Genomic DNA, 24,127 nt, shown 5'->3' on the forward strand with positions numbered 1-24,127 from the left:
CGGCTCTCATGAGATCACTATCCTATCTCTTCTGTAAGTCTTACTGAGGCAAGTTGTCCACATCCTCATCGTCTTCAGACTACCTGCTCGTCTAGAGGATGCTCTTCAAGTCATGGGTTGTGGGGTAGAACAAGTGTACACAGTATTAGGGAGGAGCGAGGCCGGCGACTACTGCGTTCACCTGCACCTGGACCACACTATGGCTGGCAGTACATCTTAATTAGCAGTACCTCAATTTCTAAACTATTTCCCTAAAATTACCTTCATAGCAATGGGCACGTGGGACAAATAGCATTCCTTATCAGCCTAGTTTGATTTTCTTTTCTTTTTTTGTTTGTTTGTTTTGTTGTTTTCCGAGACAAGGTTTCACTGTGTAGCCTTGGCTGTCTTGGGCTCACTTTGTAGACCAGACTGGCCTTGAACTCACAGGGATTCAACTGCCTCTGCCTCCCCAAGTGCTAGGACTGAAGGTGTGTGTCACCCCACGTGACAAATCTTCAGTCTACTCACAGGTCAGTTTTTCAGGTAACTAAAATTTATCTACTAAAATATAAAATAAAAAAATTTGGGAGGTTAGAAATTATTTTTAAAAACACCATACACTCTAATGCCTTCTTGCACACAGTATTCTGAACAGCTTAACATATTGTTGAATACTCAGGGTCACCTTTGTGACAGGCAGGCACTTCCTGAAGCACTGGGCCTGTGCTCTCTAAGTGAAGCTCATTCTTCCTTCAGTTCCCATGTACTTTTTCCCACTGTCTACTCTCTGTAACAAGACTGAATTCTGTGAAGTCGGATCTTACTCATTACTTATCTGTGAGTTAAGAAAACAAGTCAGTATGATGGAGTCATAAGACTAAGTTTACTGCCTAGGTTACAGTAAAAGTGAAGAGCAGGAAATGTGCTCCATTGATCGCAAAAACAGCTATTTTAGCTTCTAATAACCCAGAGTTATTCTTGGGAACCTTCACTGTTTCAAGTACCTGAAGTGTCTGACTAGAAAGCGCGGCGTTGGTATAGACACAAGGAGATGGTAAGGGGCTACATTTCTCAGGCTGTATTCCTGGCAGAACGCAGAGCCGTATGTGGACTGTCACCAGGAGAGAATGCATGAGTGTCACTGTTCCCAAGAACACAACCCTCATCTCTACCGTAGTAACTTGTTAAACCGTTTTTATGTGGACTGGGGCGCTGAAGGTATACATCAGTGTTTCTCAACCTTCCTGATGCTTTAATACAGTAACTGTAATTTGCTACTGTTATGAATCGTAATGTAAACATCTGCTATGCAGAACAAGCAGCAACTCCAAAGGCTTGCATCCCATAGGCTGAGAACTGCTGGTCTAAAGTAAGAAGACAAGCCAGCTATGAGGGTTAGAGTCTCTCACCCTAGATCAACTGCTTCCTTCTTATTCAACCTTGAGTCACTTTTTTCTGAACCAATACATTTCATTGATAAAGTGGGACAAACAGCATCGCTTCTTCACAAAAAACTGTTACTGTAACTCAAAATTAAGATCAAAGCCAGTATGACAACACTTTATAACCTGAAAGTCATTTCATATACTTTTAACAGTCCGGTATGGTTCACTAGAGGAACAGCAGATAAAACTGGCTACACTTGTGTGTTTCAAAGAGAGCTCTGTAGTTTTCAATATAGTGTCAGTAAAGAGGCTGATGCCTTGGGAACCATAACAAAGGGCAACCACCAGAGCTGCTTACAAACATCAGTTCCTTAGGGCCAGGCATGGTGGCACATCCCTGTGGTACTTAGGAGGCAAAGGCAGGTGCATTGCTGTGAGTTCAAGGCCAAAGCTAACCTGATCTACATGTCAAGCTCTAAGCCAAGCAGTAATACACAGCAAGATCCTGTCTCAAAACAAAACAGTATTTTTACTGTTTTCTCCCCTCTAGTGTCCCTTCCTATGGTGGTTTGAATAGATATGGCCCCCATCCGCTCTTGTGTTGAATGCTTGGTCCACAGGGAGTGGCACTACTAGGAGGTGTGACCTTTTGGAGTAAGCCTGTCATTGTGGGAGCCAGCTTTGAGGTCTCAGATGCTCAAGCTCCACTCAATGAGTCCCGTGGATCGAGATGTAGAACCCTCAGCTCTTCCAGCACCATGTCTGTCATCCTGCACACCACCATGTTTCCAGTCATGATGATAATGGACTAAGCCTCTGAAACAAAGCCAGGCCCAATTAAATGTTTTTCTTAAAGTTGCTGTGGTCATGGTGTCTCCTCACAGCAATGAAACCCTAACGAGACAGTTTCCTATACGATGTCGCATTTCACATGCCAGTCCTAATAACTCACTTTCGGTAGGAGCTCTAATCAGTATCTTCCCTCAAAAGGAAAAGCCTCAACAATGGTTCTCAAACTTTGTCCACAAACATATTTTTAATGACTTACTGATTTTTTTCCTAGACATTTCTAATCTTCAAGAATAAGTAGCAGCTCCACTTACACACTTCCTCCAAAGAGCTCATCAAAAGCTCAATGTTTCAGGGTTTGATATCTTTCTGATTTCCAAAATCCCAAGTGTGATGTGAGAGAGATCTGGCTACTGCATCTGTCACCCCGTGGTCACTCACCAAGGCTGACTCAGCTATCAGGCTGGCCGGGTGGGTGGTGCCTGCTTCCTTCCTTACCTCTCTGCAAGTGTCCTTTCTGAAAGTTACACTCAGAGGACATCGACCTTCTCTAAGCAGAGAAGATCCAGTCCTGGGGATCTGAGTAGCTTCACTCCCCTGCTAGAACCTCCAAATAAACTCTCAAAATCCAAAAAGCATCAAAATCCAAAATGCGCCTAACCATTCGGGTAAGGGGTGCTCAGCTCCGCCTGCCTCTGTCCACTGAAGAGCGCGCTGAGCATCATACCAGTTCTCGAACTTCGCAAAGCCTGAGGCTGACAGAAGACCACCATGGTCATCCATGCCCCTCGTTTGTTTTTATGTAGTATTTACTTATCCTAGCAAGGCCAAACACCCAGCCTTACAAACACATAGCTTCACCAAGAGAAATGCTAAATCCTTAAAGATATTTCAGCCAATACAATGACGTCCTGAAGGTGTCACTATAAGTCTCTCAAAAAAGTTAACTAATTCCACAGTGCCCCTGTGACTTGTTATGGCAACCTAGGGACCTCCTGTGGCGTCACAGCCTTACAGGCTTCTAAAGTAATTACCATTTCCAAACCAGCTCATGAAATTCTAAAATAAAGACACAGGAGTCTTTATTTAAACCAAGACTTTAGAAAACTCACCTAAATCAAAGTCATACATGCAGTAGGTCATCAAAATATCATGAAGCAAAATCAGTCCTGGGTTATCTTGGCCTTCATAAAACTTGTTTGTTCGATCTGTTCTGTTGACATCTTTTTCTAAAGAAGAAAACCATCACATATTTCAAAAAACAGATTCTTGTATAAAGTTTTATCTAATAAGCACAGAATTCCTAATTAATTTCAGTTCCTGTCAAGCTTTAAAGAAAACTTCCCAGAGAACTGATTCCCATCAAGTAGTCCTTCCACACACATCCACACATACTTACACACACACACACACACACACACACACACACACACACACACCGTGGATGAGCTTCTCTGACAGTGACTAAGGCTAGACGCCCTCCCTTTCTATGTATGAGCTCCACCAGCAGCCACCAGCTGCTCTAGTGACCCTCTCCTCCTCCTCCTCCTCCTCCCCTCCTCCTCAGGTTGGTCAGTGTCTCTACTGCACAGCACCCCACCGTGACCTTCTCTTCACAGCAACCTTTTCAACCACACCTTCCTTCCTGTCTGTAGTCCCAGTCAGTCTCTCTCCGTCTGTTTAGAGAAGTCTGTCCGAGCTTAAGTGCTGTGTCCAAGTCTTCCCCTTTCCCTCCCTCCTGAACTCAGGCTGATCATCTTGGCACACCCAACCACCCACAAAGCATTCCTTATAATCCGACTCTCTGATGATCTCAGCACTAGTCACAAAACGAAGCCCCACCCTTCTGTCCTTTCTCCTCTCTTGTCTGTTTCTTCCTGCTTTCTCCATAGTGTCCCCATGTGTAAACAAAAGTGCTTTAACTACCTTCAGCCCTAGGGCCTCTTCCAAACATACTGCCTGGTTGGCAAATCTTATCTTCTTCCTAAACCACTGTTTCAGTGTCTCTCAGGCAGTATGTTAGTGACCCTAAATTTAGCTCCAGCTCTTACCTCACCTAGAACTGAAATTAGTGAATACCCAATATTTATGTCAAAATTAGTATAGAAAACTGAATTCCAAATGGCCCCTCACAAACAGCTGGCTTTTCTCACCTTAGGCAATAAAGCACAGCAACTCCGTCTCTCCAGCTGCTCACCCGAAAACTGCCATTCACCCTTCCTTCCCCTGACTGCCACTGCCACACTAAGTCTTCAAAACACAGAGAAACCAAAATTCTCACCTCCCATCCAATTCACTGCACTCTGCACTCAACTAACTCCACTCTAGCCACAGTGATGTCTTCTCTCTTCTCACTTAAATTTAGATTTTACTGTCCTGTCCCCTCTGCCTAGATCCCCCTCCCCAGGAGCTGCAGGACGAACACCACAGTTTCTTCAAGTCTCCACACAAGTCTATCTGCTGCTGGTCTCCTACAGCAAGCAGCCGTCGCCACTCATCTGGACTTTAGCAGCTGCCTCAATCTGCCCCTGCCCCTCTAGAACTATTGTGCAGGCAGCCGCCAAGTGTGCTTGCAACTAAACTACAACCCAGATCTTGTTACTCTTCTGGTCCAGATCTTCTCATCTGAGTAACTGGCAGTTCTAAGCACCTGGTTTCTCAGGTCGACAACGTGAGTCCTACTTCACGTAATATTGAATAACCAAGTTCTTGTAAATTCTATCAACTACACGGGTCCTCCAATTCTGCACTACCAGCATCTCTTGCCTGGACTCCTACCTCCTAGTAACAAGCTTCCTTGATCCTACTCCTGTCTTAGACAGCTTTCTTATACCTACTTACAACCTGATGCGATCCATTTTCAGATAGGAGCAAAAACGATACAATGCTCTTAAAATGCTCCCATGGCATCCCATCACACTTAAATCTATCTTCTTCCTATGATCCAGAAGACTCACAGCCTCCTATGCAGAGGTGTGTACATGAATACATGTCTGCATGTGTACATGGTATCTTTTCCAATTCTCCATCCAGCCCTATTTGAAGGAGTGTTTCTCACTGAACTCAGGCTGACCAATAAGCCCTGGTGAGTCAACTATCTCATGTGGATTTTGCTTTTTTTTTTGGTTTGTTTGTTTGTTTGGCGGGGGCAAGAGGTGGGGGTAAGGGCTTAAAAGCCCTGGACTGTCTAGACAGATTAAACAATTCAATAACCTTTATTTTCAACTAAAGTGAGCAATGTCTCAATTCAAGTCATAAAGACTTTAAGCTAGGTGGGAGGTAGAGACAGGGAGGATTAGGAGTTCAAGGCTAACCTGGAACGAGGCACAAAAGTAACAGGATCAGAGTCCCCACAGCGTAAAGTGTTACAGGAAGATGACGCGGCATGTGTAAAGGGCCTTCAAATAGTCAACCAGTTACCATCTAGAATCCTTCCTAGTTTGGGCATTTTATGTCTACACAGAAGGGAAAGGAAACACGTCATCTTTTCTGCTGAAACTGGAAATAGTAGGTGCCTTAGGATGGAATCTTTAAACAACTCATGACAAAGAACCCCGAAGCTTTTGCCTTAAGCAGAGTAAAGAATTTACTTTCCAGGGAATATATGCTTTTCGGTCAAAAGTAATTGCTACCAACAGAGGGCAGTGGTTGTCTTCATCACTAACAGGTTGAGCTTTCTCGATATAATTTAGAGGACTTCTTGTTTGTTTTTAAAGACTGTTTTGCTATGTATTTCTGGCTGGTGTGGGATTGTTGAGCGCAAATTCAAATCAATTTGCCTACCTCCGTTTCCCAAGCTCTGGGATCACACCGCCACACCCAGCTAGTGACAGAGCCCTCTCTTCTACAGGTGGGTGGTAGTGGCCATGAGTGACAAAAAAAACTTTGTATTTATGTTCCTATAAACATCCACAAACAAATTCAATATAAAAACTTGAAACCAAGGTCTAACACTATACAAAAATAAAAAATATGCTGTTAAAAGGCAGGGGAAGAGCACTAAAACTAGACTCGCTGCTTATTGGCCACATGACAACAGACAAGTCATTCACGTTCTCAATGCTTTCGTTTCCCTGTATGTAAGACAAACAGTGAATTGAAATGAGCCAGGCAGGTGTGTACAGCACAAGCTAAGCAGCCTTCAACAACTAAAGACTTGATTTTTACCCCAGGGGCCAGGTATTTCAGAACTAAACCTAACAGTCTTAGTGACAGAACTCTATCAAGTATCTCTTTTCTTAGAGAATAGTTGTTATTCCCTAGTAAATATTTTTTTCAAATTTGAGATTTTTCCATTTAAAAATGACTCAAAAGCAAGAAAATCAGGCTGGAGAATTGGCTCAGCAGTTAAGATCACTTTCTGCTCTTCCAGAGGTCATGAGTTCAATTCCCAGCAACCACATGGTGGCTCACAACCATCTATGATGTGATCTGCTGCCCTCTTCTGGCCAGCAGGTGTATATAATAAATAAATAAATCTTTAAAAAATAAAGGGGGCAGGCAAGAAACTCTGTGAGCTTAAGGACAGACTGGTCTACATAGCAAGCTCCCGGACAGCCGAGACCACACAGAGCGCCTATCTCAAAGACAGGAAGGAGGGCGATAATACAATGTGTGACTGTTAAAGCTAGAGAAACCAAAGCAAGGGAGCAGAAACAAAGTTTGTATTTTCTTTTTGGTCATCTATAGTTTCTAACTTTTCAATAATAAGCACAACATCACTTACATGAGGAATATAAAAATGATGTCTTTTAAAATAAGCAAATTATCTTTTCTTAATTCACTTTTTGGAATGAAAAGTACATCGGTACTTAAACAATGCAAAAGCTGAATTTACAGGCCTGCTAGATGCACATGCATTTCCCAACCCAGATTTTCTCGTACACCCCAATATCATACCAGGTATTTTGCTGCTGTAATCTTATCTACTCTTATCTTGCATTTCCAAAGTTACTATGGGAACATACCAATCAGACTTCTGTAATCCCTCAGCCTTCCGTTCCTCTTCTCTTGCTCCTCGCTGACAGACTTCCACTGCAGTTTCATCCTGAAGTACTCGTCACTGCAAGAGACAGCAGACACCGGGGACACCAGTTTGCAACACTGTTACTTGACTTTTCTATACACAGTATATCAGAGTATTTATGTTGCTCATGGTATGTAAGTTTATACACAATGGTAAAATGTTTTCACATAAACCTAACTATTAGCGTTTTAGGTACATTTTAAAACCTTCAATAATTTGGGGGGGGGGGTTGAGACAGGGTTTCTCTGTGTAGCCTTGGCTGTCCTGGACTCGCTTTGTAGATCAGCCGGGCCTTGAATTTACAGCAATCCTCCTGCCTCTGCCTCCCAAGTGCTGGGATTAAAGGCGTGTGCCACCACCCAGCATAAACATTCAATTATTGAAGTGATTTCTAAATTTATTCCACTTATTAAATAGTTTAGCAACTAAAGCTTTTGAATAATTATAAACAAGAATTCAAATAACTTTTTTTTTTTTTTTTTTTTTTGAGACAGGGCTCTGTGTAATCTTGGCTGTCCTGGACTCATTTTGTAGACCAGGTTGGCCTCAAACTCACGGCACTCTGTCTGCCTCTGCCTCCCTGCTGGGATTAAAGGTGTGCACTACCACACCCAGCTTCCAAATAACTTTTTAAACCCAACTTTAAAGTTGTTTTCCTATAATTTTTACTAGAAAACTTGTTAATAGAAAAAGATATAAGAAAGGCTGAGACTGATAAAGATTATTGGATATGCATTTAAAGTGTCAAATCAAAGGTTAGACTGAAAGTGGACATAAAAAACACCTAGGAAGTTAGCTGTCTTTTTCTATAAGAATAAGAAAACAAGACTCTTTTTCTTCCTTGTGCCCATTGTATAAGCACAATGAAAAAACTTAAATTTAAATAACAAATACACACCTAGCCCAGTTTTGTAATTTCATAATTATAAAACCAATATATATATATAAACCAACAGAGATGAATGCTACACTTCGTGTGTGTAAATAGTTATTCTACCTTGTTTTACATATTCACAGCGTGGCGTGACAAGATCCTTCTAAACAAGTGGTTCTAGTTTAAAATACACTAAAACAAAGCAATACTTAACACTGCTTCTAATTTTTAAGTTGAAAGGATGAAATCTAATTGATCTACCATTTCCTGGTCTACTCCGAATCCTCACATAAAAATTAATTGTATGGGTGAGTTACTTGAATATCTCTGATAAACATAAAAAAACCATCATTCACTTACGTTTTTTGTTTTTGTAACTGAGTTCTTTCCTCTTTGGTGCTATCCCAAGGAAAATAACCCAGAAGAAATTTCCATGCTTGTTTTCTTAATGAATGACTAAGACCCTGAAAAAAGTATTCATATTAATCACATTAGTTTAAAAAGAAAAAAATACCTTAAATTCACAAAACTTGAATGGGAAACTTGAGTTTTATACCCCCAAAGAATTCAACTCAATGACTACCCCCTTGTTTCTTATGTCTAAGTACTGAAGCTGTAGCAGCTGATAAACTGCCATAAACAAGAGCGCAGTGGCCTGTACAGCAGAAGGCGGGCTGAGGAGTGAGCTCAGCCTAAGAGGTAAGAACAGCATACTCCTGTAAGGCTCCTCATGCAACCCACAGACAAAGCAAGAACCATTATCTTCTCCTAGACCTTTGGCCATGCCCAAGCTCAGCACCCAGGGGCATTATAAACACCCCCCTCCTCCACTCAATACAGAAACTTTAAAATATCTTTCATCAGAGAAATGAGAGTCAATTCTTCCTGCAAAAGTCAAGACGAAACCAAGCAAGCCCTGACAGTCAGCGCAGGGCAGCAGTACCCCTCTGAATATCATCTGCTTCAGGCCCTCCACGTTCACCAGTCTCCCCTCAGCGTCAACGCTCCTGCTCCACTCCTCCAGTGACACGGGCTCTCTCCTTTGAACAACAGGTCGTTCCCCCAAATCAATCTAGAACAGGAAGAGACATGACAGTACTCCTCACACACCTGTAAATGACATCAAGGCATGTACAAAAACTCCTAAGACGCTGTTTCTCAGAGTGAGCTCTCACGCTCCTAATATCCTTCCTTCTCTTCCAGTTTTAAGTTAATGCGCTCTATTGGCCAATATCACACACATTTCCCCTTCTATAGAACATAAGTAACCAGGATACAAATTCAGAAATTGCACAGACTAAAAGTATTTGTCATTAAAAAGGTTTTGCAATTAGATTTTCAATTACATAGGTAGAAACCATTCAGCATCAATTCTAAGAAACCCTCAAATCAAATGGTGTATTATTAAGAGATAGATTATTTAATTATTCCACTAATCACACTCTAAAATTAGCTTTTCTTCCAAATTGAAGTTTGCAATTCTAAAAATTGATTCATGATTCATTAGTTCCACTTGGCAATTTCTGCTGTTTTTATTCAATTAATAGATACTGGTAATTTAAAAATACTACTTAAAGATAAAGCCTTTAATTAAGTTCCACAACTTAGAAATTTACCATTTCATAATTACAAGCAAGCCCAAAAGTGCACCAAACTCAAAAACATTGTTGATTATTATGAAGAGTTGCTTTAATTCAAGGCCCAAACTCATCTATCTTAGTAACAACTTATGAAGAGAACAAAACCCTGAGTCGTGCTGAGCTGCGTCTGGCACCTACACAGAACGGGCAAATTACAGGCAAACTTAACAGCCATAGGCAAGCTCAGCATCCCTCACTTTTCTGCCTCCACAAAACAACCTCCTCATGATTACGGAAGCACTCCCCAGAGATGCAACATCAATGACGAGACGGTGTACAAGGACAAATCAATGGGCTACAGGAAATTAGATATGAAAACAGAGTTTCATTTTCGATGTACTATTATAATGTTAAGAACTAGATTACTTTCAAACTCTACTCACTCTTGTGATGACTTCAAATCCCGGTTCTTCTTGCTGATTTATCTTCAGACCTGGAATAGCATCACTGAGAAAATCTGCCATTTCTGAAGGTGGTCGTTGGTGTGTAGAGGGATCGCTGCCTCTCAAACTATCAAAAATGTAGTTTGTAACTTTGGAAAATCCTACCATGGTTGCTGTATAAGGATCCTTTTTAATTTTCTATGTAGTAGAAAAAAAATTAGCATTATTAAAATCAGGAACAAATTTATCTCATGAGTGGCAAAAAGCAAAGCTTTTAAAAGGAAGGCAATCAGAGCTAAAACAGAACTAAAGTTCTATGATTATCTTAGTGGGGGGTTTTTTTCTAGAAAGAAAAATTTAAACCAGTTGGTTAAAATAGCACATCCATGACAAACTACTACTACTGATTGAATTGAAGATCAACAAATGCTTTGCAGGTTTCATTCAGTCTGCATACAAAAATGTACACAGTGCTTACTTTCCAGTGGTGAATGGCCCACAACAGCTTTCTTCTGTCTAGCAGTCCTGCCTTCACAAAAAAATATATAGATATGTTTGTCCAAGTCTGCACTACCACACTAAAACAAAGTGTTTGATTATATGTATTTAAAGGCTGTTTATTTAGATAAGAGCTGATGTTTCAATAAAATTATATTAGCTACTCATATCAAAACATTTCTTAGCCAGGTGGTGATGGCACACCTTAATCCCTTAATCCCAGTAGTCAGGGAAGCAAAGGCGGGTGGATCTCTTTGAGTTCAAGGCCAGCCTGGTCTACAGAGTGAGCTCCAGGACAGCCAAGGCTACACAGAGAAACCCCGTCTCAGAAAACAAAAACAAATTTCTGTTCTATGACTAGGCCTAAGGTTAGTTCTAAAGCCAAAAGTGCCTGCTGTTTATATTTACAAAAAACAGTTACTAATTAATCATTACTCTCAAAAGAACTTTTTATTTTAATCTTCTTGTCCTACTCCTTCCTGAAGTCTCCACTTTATGTTGTTAATCTTTACATTCCTAAAGTCAAAGAAAAGTGCCAGAAACATATAAGCACTCAAGCACAGGCTAAAGTGATTAAAGGAATAAAAACAACCAGGGACCCTGCACGTGTGCAGTGCATGGTTTTGTCCAAAGCAAGACCATCCTACACACATTTCGAGGAATCAAATACAAATACCCACACAATCTACTGAGAAGTGAAACCAAAATTCAGATTACTTTTTTCTTTTTGTTTTTCAAGACAAGGTTTCTCTGTTTTAGCCCTGTCTGTTCTCGAACTCGTTCTGTAGACCAGGCTGGCCTCAAACTCGCAGATCCACCTGTCTCTGCCTCCCGAGTGCTGGGATTAAAGGTGTGCAGCAACACTGCCAGGTCAGATTACTTTTTCTTCTTTTTGGTGTTTTTTGGTTGGGTTGTTGTTGTTGTTTTGGTGTTTTTTGGTTGGCTTTTTGTTGTTTTTGGTTTTTGTAATTTATGTATTTTCTGTTTTATGTACATTGGTGTTTTACCTGCATTTCTGAGGGAATCAGTCCCCCTGGAGCTAGAGTTACAGACAGTTGTGATCTGCCTGCCATGTAGGTGCTGGGAACTGAACCTGGGTCCTTTGGAACAGCAGTCAGTGCTCTTAACCAATGAGCCATCTCTCCAGTCCCTTTACTTTTGTGTAAGATCACACAGCACCAGGCCACAGCGACCACACAGCCTGCCTGTTCTGTGGGTGCTGAGAAGCCAGCGAGGAGGACTACAAACGACAGACTCAGACTGATAGGCCTGTAAAGGGGACAATCAAGGGCTATAAGCACATACTTGAATTAAGCCATATGCTGGTTCATCTAGAAGATTTTCAAAAGACTGTGAAAGACTCTTATTCTGACAGTTGACAAGCAGTATCCTATTATCTTGTGATGACCTGTAATTAAAACAGAGGGGTTTGGTTTTTTTTTTTTAGAAAATACTACAATACTTCAATTATCTCTTGAATAATTATTAGTGCATACTTTTCTTAACCAAAAACAAACTCTAGCTCAAGAAGTTTCCTAGTTAATAAATGTCCAATTAGCAAAACCTAGTAGTATGTAAGCTTGAGAACGTCACGAAAGCATGAAATATTGAATGTTTTTTGTTCGTTTTGTTTTCTGAGACAAGGTTTCTCTGTGTAGCCTTGGCTGTTCTGGAAATCACTCTGTAGACCAGGCTGGCCTGGAACTCAAGAGATCCATCGGCCTCTGCCTCCTGAGTGCTGGGATTAAAGACATGAGCCACCACCACTGCCTAACTTTAAAAAATAAAACAAAAACAAACCCTTATTTTTAGTGTGTGTGTGTGTGTGTGTGTGTGTGTGTGTGTGTGTTTTGCTTACACATACATATGTAGGACTCATGTGTGCCTGGTGCCAACAGAGCAGAAGACCCTCTGCAGCTAGAGTGGCAGGTAGCTGTGAGCGGCCAGGTGTGGGTTCTGGACACTGAATCTGCATCCTTTGCAAGAACAGCAAGTTCTCTTATAACCACTAAAACCTCTCAATCAAAATCTTAAAATGTTACGTAACAGATATATATTCTTATGTTTTTATTCTAGGGAAATCCAAGATGTTTATGTTGCAATGAAATTGAATTCCTGGATAACTAAAATAGAAAACGCTACAACATATATGTCTTTGTTATAAAAATAAATGAAACCAAAAACTGTAGGATTCAAGTATATAATATATACAGAATAAGAAACACGCATTTTGAAATGATTTCCAGATTTGTTCCACAGCTTGTTAGTATTACAAGATGTTTAAAAATACAAGATATGAAAGTTCTTTCGTAATCATACTAATCATAATTGCAAATGCATACATACCAAAATATTTAATATGATTTTATATAGGTAAAGTTAGAGATATACTTTCAATGACCACAATTTTTAGTTTTCTAAATAAAGCTATAGAAACAGGTCTCTTTACACACTTAGTAACCACAGAATAAATAGTGTGCTTTCCAAACAGATACCTAATTCCTCAGAATCAGACAAACTAACAAGTCTTTTTTCTATTGTCTTATGACCTAATAAGGCAGTTGTAATAAATCTATAAATGTCTTATGCTTAAAATAAAAATGAATGTTTTCTGCGGCAATACACCTCTAGTTTATTACAAATGTCTGAGATAAGATCTTTAATAACAGTTATCTTGTCTTGATTCTAACATAGCAGAATAGAGCAGTAATGTCGGAGGGGATATGAAATCCTAAACAGGATCTTTCCCTTACATAGCTGCGAACAGCACTGGATTTGTGAAGGCAACAGAAGCTAATAAAGCTTATTGGCTTTAAAAAAACAAAACAAAACAAAACCAACTGTGGTCCAATCATTTGATTGGGGGGGGCACAAATAAAACATACATTTTCATTCAATATGTTTTTCTAAAATTAGTACAGGTTATTAAAGTGCAGAGCTATGGGGTCTCTTATAGCAAGTCACCTTTATAATAGGCCAATCTTTTTGTTTTTCAAGACAGGATTTCTCTGTATAGTCCTGGCTGTCCTGGACTTGCTTTGTTGACAAGGCTGGCTTCAAACTCACAGAGATCCACCTGTCTATGCCTCCCAAGTGCTGGGATTAAAGGTGTGTGCCACGCTGCTGGGCAATATTTTAAAAGTGCACCAGAAAAGCCAGTAATGTAGGAATTATTTGTTCTAGGACAGCATTTACTGGTGGGGAGTTATTTGTTTCTCACACTGAATAACATCAAATTACTTAAAATCTAAACTAAAAATGAGAGCAAAAGCACTGCCTGTGCTGTAGAGAGGGATAACAAGCGTGCCGCCCTCAGCTCCCGGGCTCGGCCAGCTCTATACAGCACCAGACTTCAGTGACCACCAAGCTGACCAAGATAAAGAGTAAGCATTCCACAAGCAAGCAGCCACAGAACCTATCCCTAAGCAGAAAGACTTGATTCCTTACACACAGCACACTCCCTGGTGGCTACTACAGACACCCTTGGGGAAACTCTGAAGAGCCTTAAATCTCAGCTGCCCTGGAGGAAGGTATCAAAGGGGTAAGGAGGACCCTGAACATGGGACAGAGGGTTGCTAGGCGGCTTCACTAGAAAAGCGCTGGTTTCTACACACTTATAACTGCCAAGGTATCACACCAATTTAATCTCAAAGTATGTATCCTGGGAAGCTAACCTCTCATGCAAACATTAATCAACATTTTAAAACTCAATGCAGCAGTAACGTGAGCTTTAAATGATGTCAGCACCAGCAACTGTACCACTGCCTGCTAAAAGTTTAAGGAGGAAAAGAATGGCAATACTAAGTATATCACCTAAAAATTCTGAAGCCCTTCCCAGCCCCGGCATGAGCCCCGCGACTCCGCAGCTGTAAAAGCTGAAGCATGTACACGGAGAGGACTAGGGGCCATTCTCTCCTGTTGCTGAGACTATTCAGTAAATATGCAACACTAATGAAATCCATGAAAAAGCACTGCAGTCAACATTAACCAACAGTGAATTTAAAGAAAACAGTCAATGTAGAGACTGCAGAGACACAGCTCTTCCAGAGGGCCTGGGTTTGATTCCCAGAATCCACATGGCAGCTAACGACAGTCTGTACTCTACGCCAGGGGATCTGAGGCCCTCTCTTCTGGCCTCTGCAGGCAGGAGGCATGCATATGATATACACACACAGATAGAGGCAAAACACCTATAATACACGTAATATTAATGTTACAGAATACTCACAGCAACAAACTTTATGGGAACTAACCTTGTAAACGGCTGGGGTAATATGATAATACAACCATTTTGGCTTTTTTAGAAAAATGTTTTACTGTTGAATACTCATGCATTACTGGGGAAAAACACTGCCTGAAACAGAAAATAACTCAACAGAATTCAAACGCCTCCCTCACATCCTAACAAACTTCAGTTTTCAGAGAAGTTTTTGTGGTACCTGCTGGTAATGCAGTGGTTTCCTCTTCCTGTCTGCAGTTTAACTGCTATATTCTTTTCAAGTGGATATAGCACTTCAAACGATAATAAGTAAAAGAATACTTACTACATCAATTAAAGCAACACTAGTTATCTAGGGTAAGAAAACCATTTAGGAAACAACGAGTACCAAGAAGCTGGTTAGCAAACCTCAAATGGCAAATTGGACACCGCTGGCCTAGCATCTTTCTGGCTTATACATCTGTCTACCACGGTCACTGGCACTCTTTGCTCGCCCATATGGAAGCCCTGCTCAGGGTAGGAAAGCAATCCTTAAGGGGTTAATACCGTTAGGATGACATGGTAAGTCTTGTTTGTCAAGTTAATGGAATTTGGAATCATGTAGGAGACAAAGCAAAGGTCTGTGGAGTGTCTGACAGTATTTGCATAGGTTTAATCGAGTTGGAAAGACACCCTACAACGCTGCATGCGGACAGATGATCAAATTTATTAATTTTTATATAGGTAACTATTTGAAGAATTTTTTTCTGCTACTTATATTCACTTTATTAATGTCTGGGAGCCATAAAATGTGATGTGGTTGAGCATAATTTCTAACAGAGAAGCAAACAGAGGACACATTCTCATCCCAAAATACAAAGCTCATATCATCTTATACTTTATACTATTCATAAACAAAGAGCAAAATGTCCCTCTATTGTGTAAGGCTGAGATCAAAGCGTAAGATTTTGAAATAATCGCCAGGCGTGATGGCGCACAAGGCAAGCAGATTGCTGTGAGTTCAAGGTCACTACAAAGTGAGTCCAGGACAGCCAAGGCTACACAGAGAGACCTGTCTCCAAAGGGGGGGAAAAAGATTTTGAAATAATCAGTTCTAACAACAGTTTTCTCCATCAACAAAGCTGTATCTTGGTGGATGATAAAATTTAACAAGAGCAACTATGATGATTGAAATGAGAATGCGCACTGGCTCAGATGTTTGAACACCCTGCTCCCAGTGGGTGAAGCTGTTTTGGGAGGTTTCAGAGGCGTGGCCTTGCTACAGGAAGTTAACAGCTAAAAACAGGCTTTGAGGTTTCAAAGGCCTCACACCATCCAGAGTGTATTCTCTGCTTGGTGCTTGAGGTTCAAGATGTGAATCCTAGGCTTCCTGCTCCTGCTAACATACCCAGCTCAGCTATATATAGAGACTCTAAACTCTCTATAATCATAAGCCCAAATAATGTATTTTTTCTGTAAGCTGTCTTGGGCATGGTGTTTTATCACAACAAGAGAAAAATAACTAATACAAAACCAACAAGAAGGCACAGGTGCCTCTTCCTGGCAGGCTTTCTCTGATCTCATCACTACGTGCTATGCACGGCCCCCCAATGTGCATGCAGTACCCTGTACCCACTCCTTGACTGCTTCCGTTCTTTACCAAGTTTCAGTTACTGCTGCACGCAAAAAGCATCCTTTATATAAAGCTACATATGCATAGGTATCTGGTTTATTCAATTACAACTGAAAGTTTACACTTACTTAATTGGTGTTGGTATGGTGACTAATATTGACTATAAACATGACAGTATTCAGCGTCATCTAGAAGGCAAGGCCCTGGGCACACCAGTGAACAGTTATCTAGATTAGTTTGAGGTGGGAAGAGCCATCTTGACTGTGGGGAGGACCACTGCATGGGCTAGGGTGCTGGATCATAAAAAGGGAAGTGAGCTCAGCACACGTATCCACCACGTCAGCTGCTCAAGCTACCATGTCTTCTCCAGTGTTGACCACACCCTCAACTACAAGCCAGAGTAAACCCTTCCTTCTCAATTTGCTTCTGTCTTGTATTTCCTCACAGCAATGAAAAAAGTAACAAAGCAAACTGACTCTACAATGTTACAAAATCAGGAAGGCAGGGGCCATCACTGCTATCTTTCCAGGAGCAGCAATGCTACATCTAAGACACTATCTTCATGACTTCCCGTTCTCAAACAGAAGTAAGTACTGAAGCCTCTCCTTCCTGGCCAGCTGTCTGCTGCAGTAAGGAGGGTGAAAGGCATGCTTGTCCAGGCCCCTCCTCCTTCTGGGATCTTATACCGAGAATGTGCTTTTTTACCTCTCCTCCCTATGTTTACATCTCATCTGTTGATAAATTCAGAAAACAATTTCACATGCTGCTTACACACATTCAATTGCCTACGTTGTTACTATTTTTAAACTCACTTAGTATAATAATAATAATTTTTAAAAATCTATGTCCCAATATTGTACTTTTTATAACTACCCTCTCAAAAGTATACAAACATAATTATCATATCATTTATTCATTCACCTTTAACTGGCATCTGTAATGCACTAGGCATTGTGGGTAGAATAAGGAAAACATGAAAACAAGACACCAGCTCTACCCTTATACAGCTTGCTTTTCTAGAGTAGAACACAGAGACATCCATGAGCACAAGCACCTGGGGAGGAAAGGGCCGTCAGGGCACACCTGGAGGAAAGGGCCGTCAGGGCACACCTGGAGCAAAGGGACATCAGGGCACACCTGGAGAGAAGGGACTGCAGGGTACACCTGGAGGGAAGGGCCATCAAGGCACACCTGGAGGGAAGGGCCGTCAGGGCACACCTGAAGGAAAGGGCCATCAAGGCACACCTGGAGGGAAGGGCCGTCAGGGCACACCTGGAGCAAAGGGACATCAGGGCACACCTGGAGGGAAGGGCCATCAAGGCACACCTGGAGGGAAGGGCCGTCAGGGCACACCTGGAGGGAAGGGACGTCAGGGCACACCTGAAGGAAAGGGCCATCAAGGCACACCTGGAGGGAAGGGCCGTCAGGGTACACCTGGAGGAAAGGGCCGTCAGGGCACACCTGGAGGGAAGGGCAGTCAGGGCACACCTGGAGGAAAAGGCAGTCAGGGCACACCTGGAGGAAAGGGCCGTCAGGGCACACCTGGAGGAAAGGGCAGTCAGGGTACACCTGGAGGAAAGGGCCGTCAGGGCACACCTGGAGGGAAGGGCAGTCAGGGCACACCTGGAGGGAAGGGCAGTCAGGGCACACCTGGAGGAAAGGGCAGTCAGGGTACACCTGGAGGAAAGGGCCGTCAGGGCACACCTGGAGGGAAGGGCAGTCAGGGCACACCTGGAGGGAAGGGCAGTCAGGGCACACCTGGAGGAAAGGGCAGTCAGGATACACCTGGAGGAAAGGGCAGTCAGGGTACACCTGGAGGAAAGGGCAGTCAGGGTACACCTGGAGGAAAGGGCAGTCAGGGTACACCTGGAGGAAAGGGCAGTCAGGGCACACCTGGAGGAAAGGGCAGTCAGGGTACACCTGGAGGGAAGGGCAGTCAGGGCACACCTGGAGGAAAGGGCAGTCAGGGTACACCTGGAGGAAAGGGCAGTCAGGGTACACCTGGAGGAAAGGGCAGTCAGGGTACACCTGGAGGAAAGGGCAGTCAGGGTACACCTGGAGGGAAGGGCAGTCAGGGTACACCTGGAGGAAAGGGCAGTCAGGGCACACCTGGAGGGAAGGGCAGTCAGGGTACACCTGGAGGAAAGGGCAGTCAGGGCACACCTGGAGGGAAGGGCCGTCAGGGTACACCTGGAGGAAAGGGCAGTCAGGGCACACCTGGAGGGAAGGGCCGTCAGGGTACACCTGGAGGAAAGGGCAGTCAGGGCACACCTGGAGGGAAGGGCCGTCAGGGTACACCTGGAGGAAAGGGCAGTCAGGGCACACCTGGAGGGAAGGGCAGTCAGGGTACACCTGGAGGGAAGGGCAGTCAGGGTACACCTGGAGGGAAGGGCAGTCAGGGTACACCTGGAGGGAAGGGCAGTCAGGGCACACCTGGAGGGAAGGGCAGTCAGGATACACCTGGAGGAAAGGGCAGTCAGGGCACACCTGGAGGGAAGGGCAGTCAGGGTACACCTGGAGGGAAGGGCAGTCAGGGCACACCTGGAGGAAAGGGCAGTCAGGGTACACCTGGAGGGAAGGGCAGTCAGGGCACACCTGGAGGGAAGGGCCGTCAGGGCACACCTGAAGGAAAGGGCCGTCAGGGCACACCTGGAGGGAAGGGCAGTCAGGGCACACCTGGAGGAAAGGGCAGTCAGGGCACACCTGGAGGAAAGGGCCATCAGGGTACACCGGGAGGAAAGGGCCGTCAGGGTACACCTGGAGGAAAGGGCCATCAGGGTACACCTGGAGGAAAGGGCAGTCAGGGCACACCTGGAGGAAAGGGCCATCAAGGCACACCTGGAGGGAAGGGCCGTCAGGGCACACCTGGAGGAAAGGGCCGTCAGGGCACACCTGGAGCAAAGGGACATCAAGGCACACCTGGAGGGAAGGGCCATCAAGGCACACCTGGAGGGAAGGGCCGTCAGGGCACACCTGGAGGGAAGGGACGTCAGGGCACACCTGAAGGAAAGGGCCATCAAGGCACACCTGGAGGGAAGGGCCGTCAGGGTACACCTGGAGGAAAGGGCCGTCAGGGCACACCTGGAGGGAAGGGCAGTCAGGGCACACCTGGAGGAAAAGGCAGTCAGGGCACACCTGGAGGAAAGGGCCGTCAGGGCACACCTGGAGGAAAGGGCAGTCAGGGTACACCTGGAGGAAAGGGCCGTCAGGGCACACCTGGAGGGAAGGGCAGTCAGGGCACACCTGGAGGGAAGGGCAGTCAGGGCACACCTGGAGGAAAGGGCAGTCAGGGTACACCTGGAGGAAAGGGCCGTCAGGGCACACCTGGAGGGAAGGGCAGTCAGGGCACACCTGGAGGGAAGGGCAGTCAGGGCACACCTGGAGGAAAGGGCAGTCAGGGTACACCTGGAGGAAAGGGCCGTCAGGGTACACCTGGAGGAAAGGGCAGTCAGGGCACACCTGGAGGGAAGGGCAGTCAGGGTACACCTGGAGGGAAGGGCAGTCAGGGCACACCTGGAGGGAAGGGCAGTCAGGGTACACCTGGAGGGAAGGGCAGTCAGGGTACACCTGGAGGGAAGGGCAGTCAGGGTACACCTGGAGGAAAGGGCAGTCAGGGCACACCTGGAGGGAAGGGCAGTCAGGGTACACCTGGAGGGAAGGGCCGTCAGGGTACACCTGGAGCACACCTGGAGGGAAGGGCAGTCAGGGCACACCTGAAGGAAAGGGCCGTTCAGGGCACACCTGGAGGGAAGGGCAGTCAGGGCACACCTGGAGGAAAGGGCAGTCAGGGCACACCTGGAGGAAAGGGCCATCAGGGTACACCTGGAGGAAAGGGCCGTCAGGGTACACCTGGAGGAAAGGGCCATCAGGGTACACCTGGAGGAAAGGGCAGTCAGGGCACACCTGGAGGAAAGGGCCATCAGGGCACACCTGGAGGAAAGGGCAGTCAGGGCACACCTGGAGGAAAGGGCCGTCAGGGTACACCTGGAGGAAAGGGCAGTCAGGGCACACCTGGAGGAAAGGGCCATCAGGGTACACCTGGAGGGAAGGGCAGTCAGGGCACACCTGGAGGAAAGGGCAGTCAGGGTACACCTGGAGGAAAGGGCCATCAGGGTACACCTGGAGGAAAGGGCCATCAGGGTACACCTGGAGGGAAGGGCAGTCAGGGCACACCTGGAGGGAAGGGCAGTCAGGGCACACCTGGAGGGAAGGGCAGTCAGGGCACACCTGGAGGGAAGGGCAGTCAGGGCACACCTGGAGGGAAGGGCCGTCAGGGCACACCTGGAGGAAAGGGCCGTCAGGGCACACCTGGAGGAAAGGGCCGTCAGGGCACACCTGGAGGGAAGGGCCGTCAGGGCACACCTGGAGGGAAGGGCCGTCAGGGTACACCTGGAGGAAAGGGCAGTCAGGGTACACCTGGAGGAAAGGGCAGTAAGGGCACACCTGGAGGAAAGGGCCGTCAGGGCACACCTGGAGGCAGAAGCTGTGCAGAGGCCATGAGGGGCTGCTTACTGGTTGCTCCTCAGGTTGCTCGGCCTGCTTCCTTATACCACAACCAAGATCACCAGCCCAGGGTGCACTGCCCACAGTGAGCTGAGCCCTCCCACATCAGTCATCAATCAAGAAAATGTACCACAGGCTTTGTTCACAGGCCAATCTGGAGAGGACACTTTCTCAATTGAGGGTCCATCCTCCCAAATGACACTACTTTGTGTCGAGTTGACATAAAACTAGCCAGCACAATAAACAAAAATATGCTCTTAAGTGTCACTGAATAAAAAGCAATCAAGGAAATGAGATGGGGGGTGCAGAGACAAGGCAGAGTTTCATTGGCCATAGGAAGAAGTATTGCACTAAGAAGCTCTTCCTCCAATTCCTACGTCTTTCAAATATTTTTCCTAAGACCACTCTGGCCCTTCTGTAGACACCTCTTCAGGGGGTACAGTTAGTCTAGCACATTTAAAACAAAGCACTAAGCCTACTTCTGAGCCAAAGTGGTGTGTACCTAAAATCCCAGCACACTGGAGGCGGAGGGAGGACTCAGACTTCACAGCAAGAGCCTGTCTCAAAAGCAAAAGCTAAGCCTACATCTCCAAAGTCCGCCCTGACTAGTGCATGAAGAGGGGATTACTACAAAGTCCAACAATAAGTACTCATCCAACAGCTCTGCCTTACCTGCCGGGCTCCTGTGGATGACTGGACAGCCTGCTGGCATGGCTGTAGGCCCCTCCGTGCTGCTCATCTGCTCACCATGGCCTTGACTGTAACCTAAATCCTGTCCCTGCTGCAAACTTCACAGGCCTGGAATACTGAACAGCTGAGACTGTAACACATCTCTACTCTTCACTCCAACTCAACTGTCCTCAGTATTACCAAATCTCTCCCTCCTTCCATGCTAGTGGTTCAACCGAAACATCCTCTCTCTTGCCAGATTTCTCCATCCTTTTGTGCTAACGGTTCAACCACTCTTCCTTGCTCAGCAAGCCCTCAGCTCGCGTTGGATGACGCTCCCCAGCCCCGGGGAGCCCACCGTACTTCAAGCTCATGCTTCCTTTACCTCAGCTCTTCAGTTCTGTCATTAACTTGTCACTGTTCTTCAGGACAACCTATCTCTGAGTTCCAGGAACAGCCTGCTTTACTCACAACTGAGTATCAAGTGGTCAGTACAGTCTCTTCTAAGTGACATCCAAAATAGTGTTTGTTGTGAATAAGAGCAAGAAAGGGACTGTGTGTCCAAATACAGCAGGGGAATAAATGAGACTTTTGCGAAGTAAGAGGGCCTTGTTGTCCAACTTACAGTTTTATAAAAGGATGCAAAATTGCTTGACTTAAAAGTTCCAATCTTACATATAAAACTATGAAATAAAATATAAATTAAAAAAATATAATTCAAAATTACTGAGGTATCACCATTAAATTATATATAATAAGACTAATTTTCCCTTTAAAAAAAAACCTAACACATTGAGACAGCAAGGTGTATCAGTGTAAAGGCCCCTGCTGCCAACCAAGACAACCTGAGTTCAATCCCAAGGACTCATGTGGTGGAAAGAGAGGACCAGTAACCTTCCTATGAATGCCATGATACACATTCAGCCACATGTGCGCACATGACAACAATAAATGCATGGAATATATTTTAAAATGTAAAAAGCTAATAAATGTGTAAAAGGTTTTAGGTTCAAAATACTAAGATGTTATTCAACCCCTAAGCAAAATGACCAGCAGAGACACTTCAGCTGCCGGTGGCTTTGTATGTACTCAGGTCAATGACAAGAACAAACTGATTGCCCTGCAATTATACAACAAGCCTGTTTCAATAAGTAGAAAATAATTTGGTACTTACTCACACAATACCACATATTTTTCAAGAGACTCAATCAGCAGTTTGCTATCTCCTTGATGAAAGTGCAGAGCAGGAAGGACAACGTCATCCTTGAGACAGAATACCAAATATGACCAGCCCATCCCCTCTTTGCTTTGCTTGATTGATTTCAGGTCTGCCAAACTGAACAGGAATGACCATTTGCTTTTCCCATTTCTATGGCTTGGAGCATCTTAAAAACAAGAAAATGGGGCAAAATATTTTTTGTTCATCTCTTTAACGGCACTCACAATGTTCATCATGTTTGCCTAACAGGTGCTTGCTTAGCCCAGGGACGCGCTACACCCCTCATACTACTATAGTCATTACAAATGGCAGAACAACATTTAAGAAAAACTGCTTTTAAAAACGAGCTTTCCCTGCCGGGCACGGTGGCGCACGCCTGTAATCCCAGCAATCAGGACGCAGAGGCAGGTGGATCATTGTAAGTTCAAGGACAGCCTGGCCTACAAAGGGAAGCCAGGACAGCCAAGGCTACAGAGAGAAATCCTGTCTCCGGGGAGGGAAGAAATTGTCCTATTATAAACAAATTCAAATAAGCTACCTCAATGTAGACTAAAATGAATGAAAACAAGCTTTCCTGTCTTTCAAGCTAACAACAAACTCATTATGCAGCAAGGATACCTTGAGTGTCTGGTCCACTTGCTCTATCTCTGGAAAGCTAAAACTACAAGTGTGCGCCACGTGCCCAATTTATTTGGTGTGGAGGATTAAACTCAGGACACTGTGCACTCAACATGGTAGATAAACACTGTACCAATGAAACCACGTACCCAGCCCCACTAAGCTAAGTTTCTACTAAATTAAAAATGCAATTCAAGCCACAGCTATGTAAGTGCAGTGTTTTCTGACTGCGTAGTGCACCTGCAGATGATGAACTCTTATATCCGCAAACATTATCAAAACTGTTAACAACGTAGGAACACTACTCTAAAAACAAATCCTAAAACTAAAAATTATTTTCTTACTAAAAGTATTTCCTACCACTTATAATTTCTAATATGTTACTTTGCTTTCATAATTTAACTCAGAAACATGATGTCTCTAAAATGTAAAAGAAAAATATGCCTTTTAAAAGGTTATTTAATAAGATAGATCATACCGTCTTATTATTCAAGGTCTTTATGAATGCCACCCACTTATCATACACAGAATGCTTACAAAACTTGTTCAAAGAGCCAGGCGTGGTGGTGCACGCCTTTAATCTCAGCACTCCAGGAGGCAGAGACAGGCAGATCGCTGAGTTCGAGGCCTGCCTGGCCTACAAAGCGAGTCCACGACAGCCAAGGCTACACAGAGAAACCCTGTCTTTAAAACAAACAAACAAACTTGTT

At 44.3% G+C, this 24,127-nt stretch overlaps 1 protein-coding gene across 3 annotated transcripts in view; it reads right to left on the bottom strand.

Annotated features, from left to right (window-relative positions):
• Positions 1-24,127, bottom strand: part of TBC1D15 (TBC1 domain family member 15) — a 55,285-nt gene that overhangs the window by 12,616 nt on the left and 18,542 nt on the right. For 2 of the 3 annotated variants that reach the window (XM_084795153.1, XM_084795154.1), the window contains exons 5-12: positions 22,755-22,965; positions 11,883-11,985; positions 10,558-10,608; positions 10,080-10,277; positions 9,000-9,128; positions 8,417-8,520; positions 7,124-7,218; positions 3,269-3,385 (exon numbers count right to left, since the gene is read on the bottom strand). In XM_084795153.1, the coding sequence (XP_084651279.1) occupies positions 3,269-3,385; positions 7,124-7,218; positions 8,417-8,520; positions 9,000-9,128; positions 10,080-10,277; positions 10,558-10,608; positions 11,883-11,985; positions 22,755-22,965 (1,008 nt within the window). The remainder of the gene's footprint in view (positions 1-3,268; positions 3,386-7,123; positions 7,219-8,416; positions 8,521-8,999; positions 9,129-10,079; positions 10,278-10,557; positions 10,609-11,882; positions 11,986-22,754; positions 22,966-24,127) is intronic. The other variant, XM_084795155.1, reaches the window with a different exon arrangement.

The sequence above is a fragment of the Acomys minous genome (assembly GCF_964271855.1).
Source record: "Acomys minous genome assembly, chromosome: 9".
NCBI lineage: Eukaryota > Metazoa > Chordata > Mammalia > Rodentia > Muridae > Acomys > Acomys minous.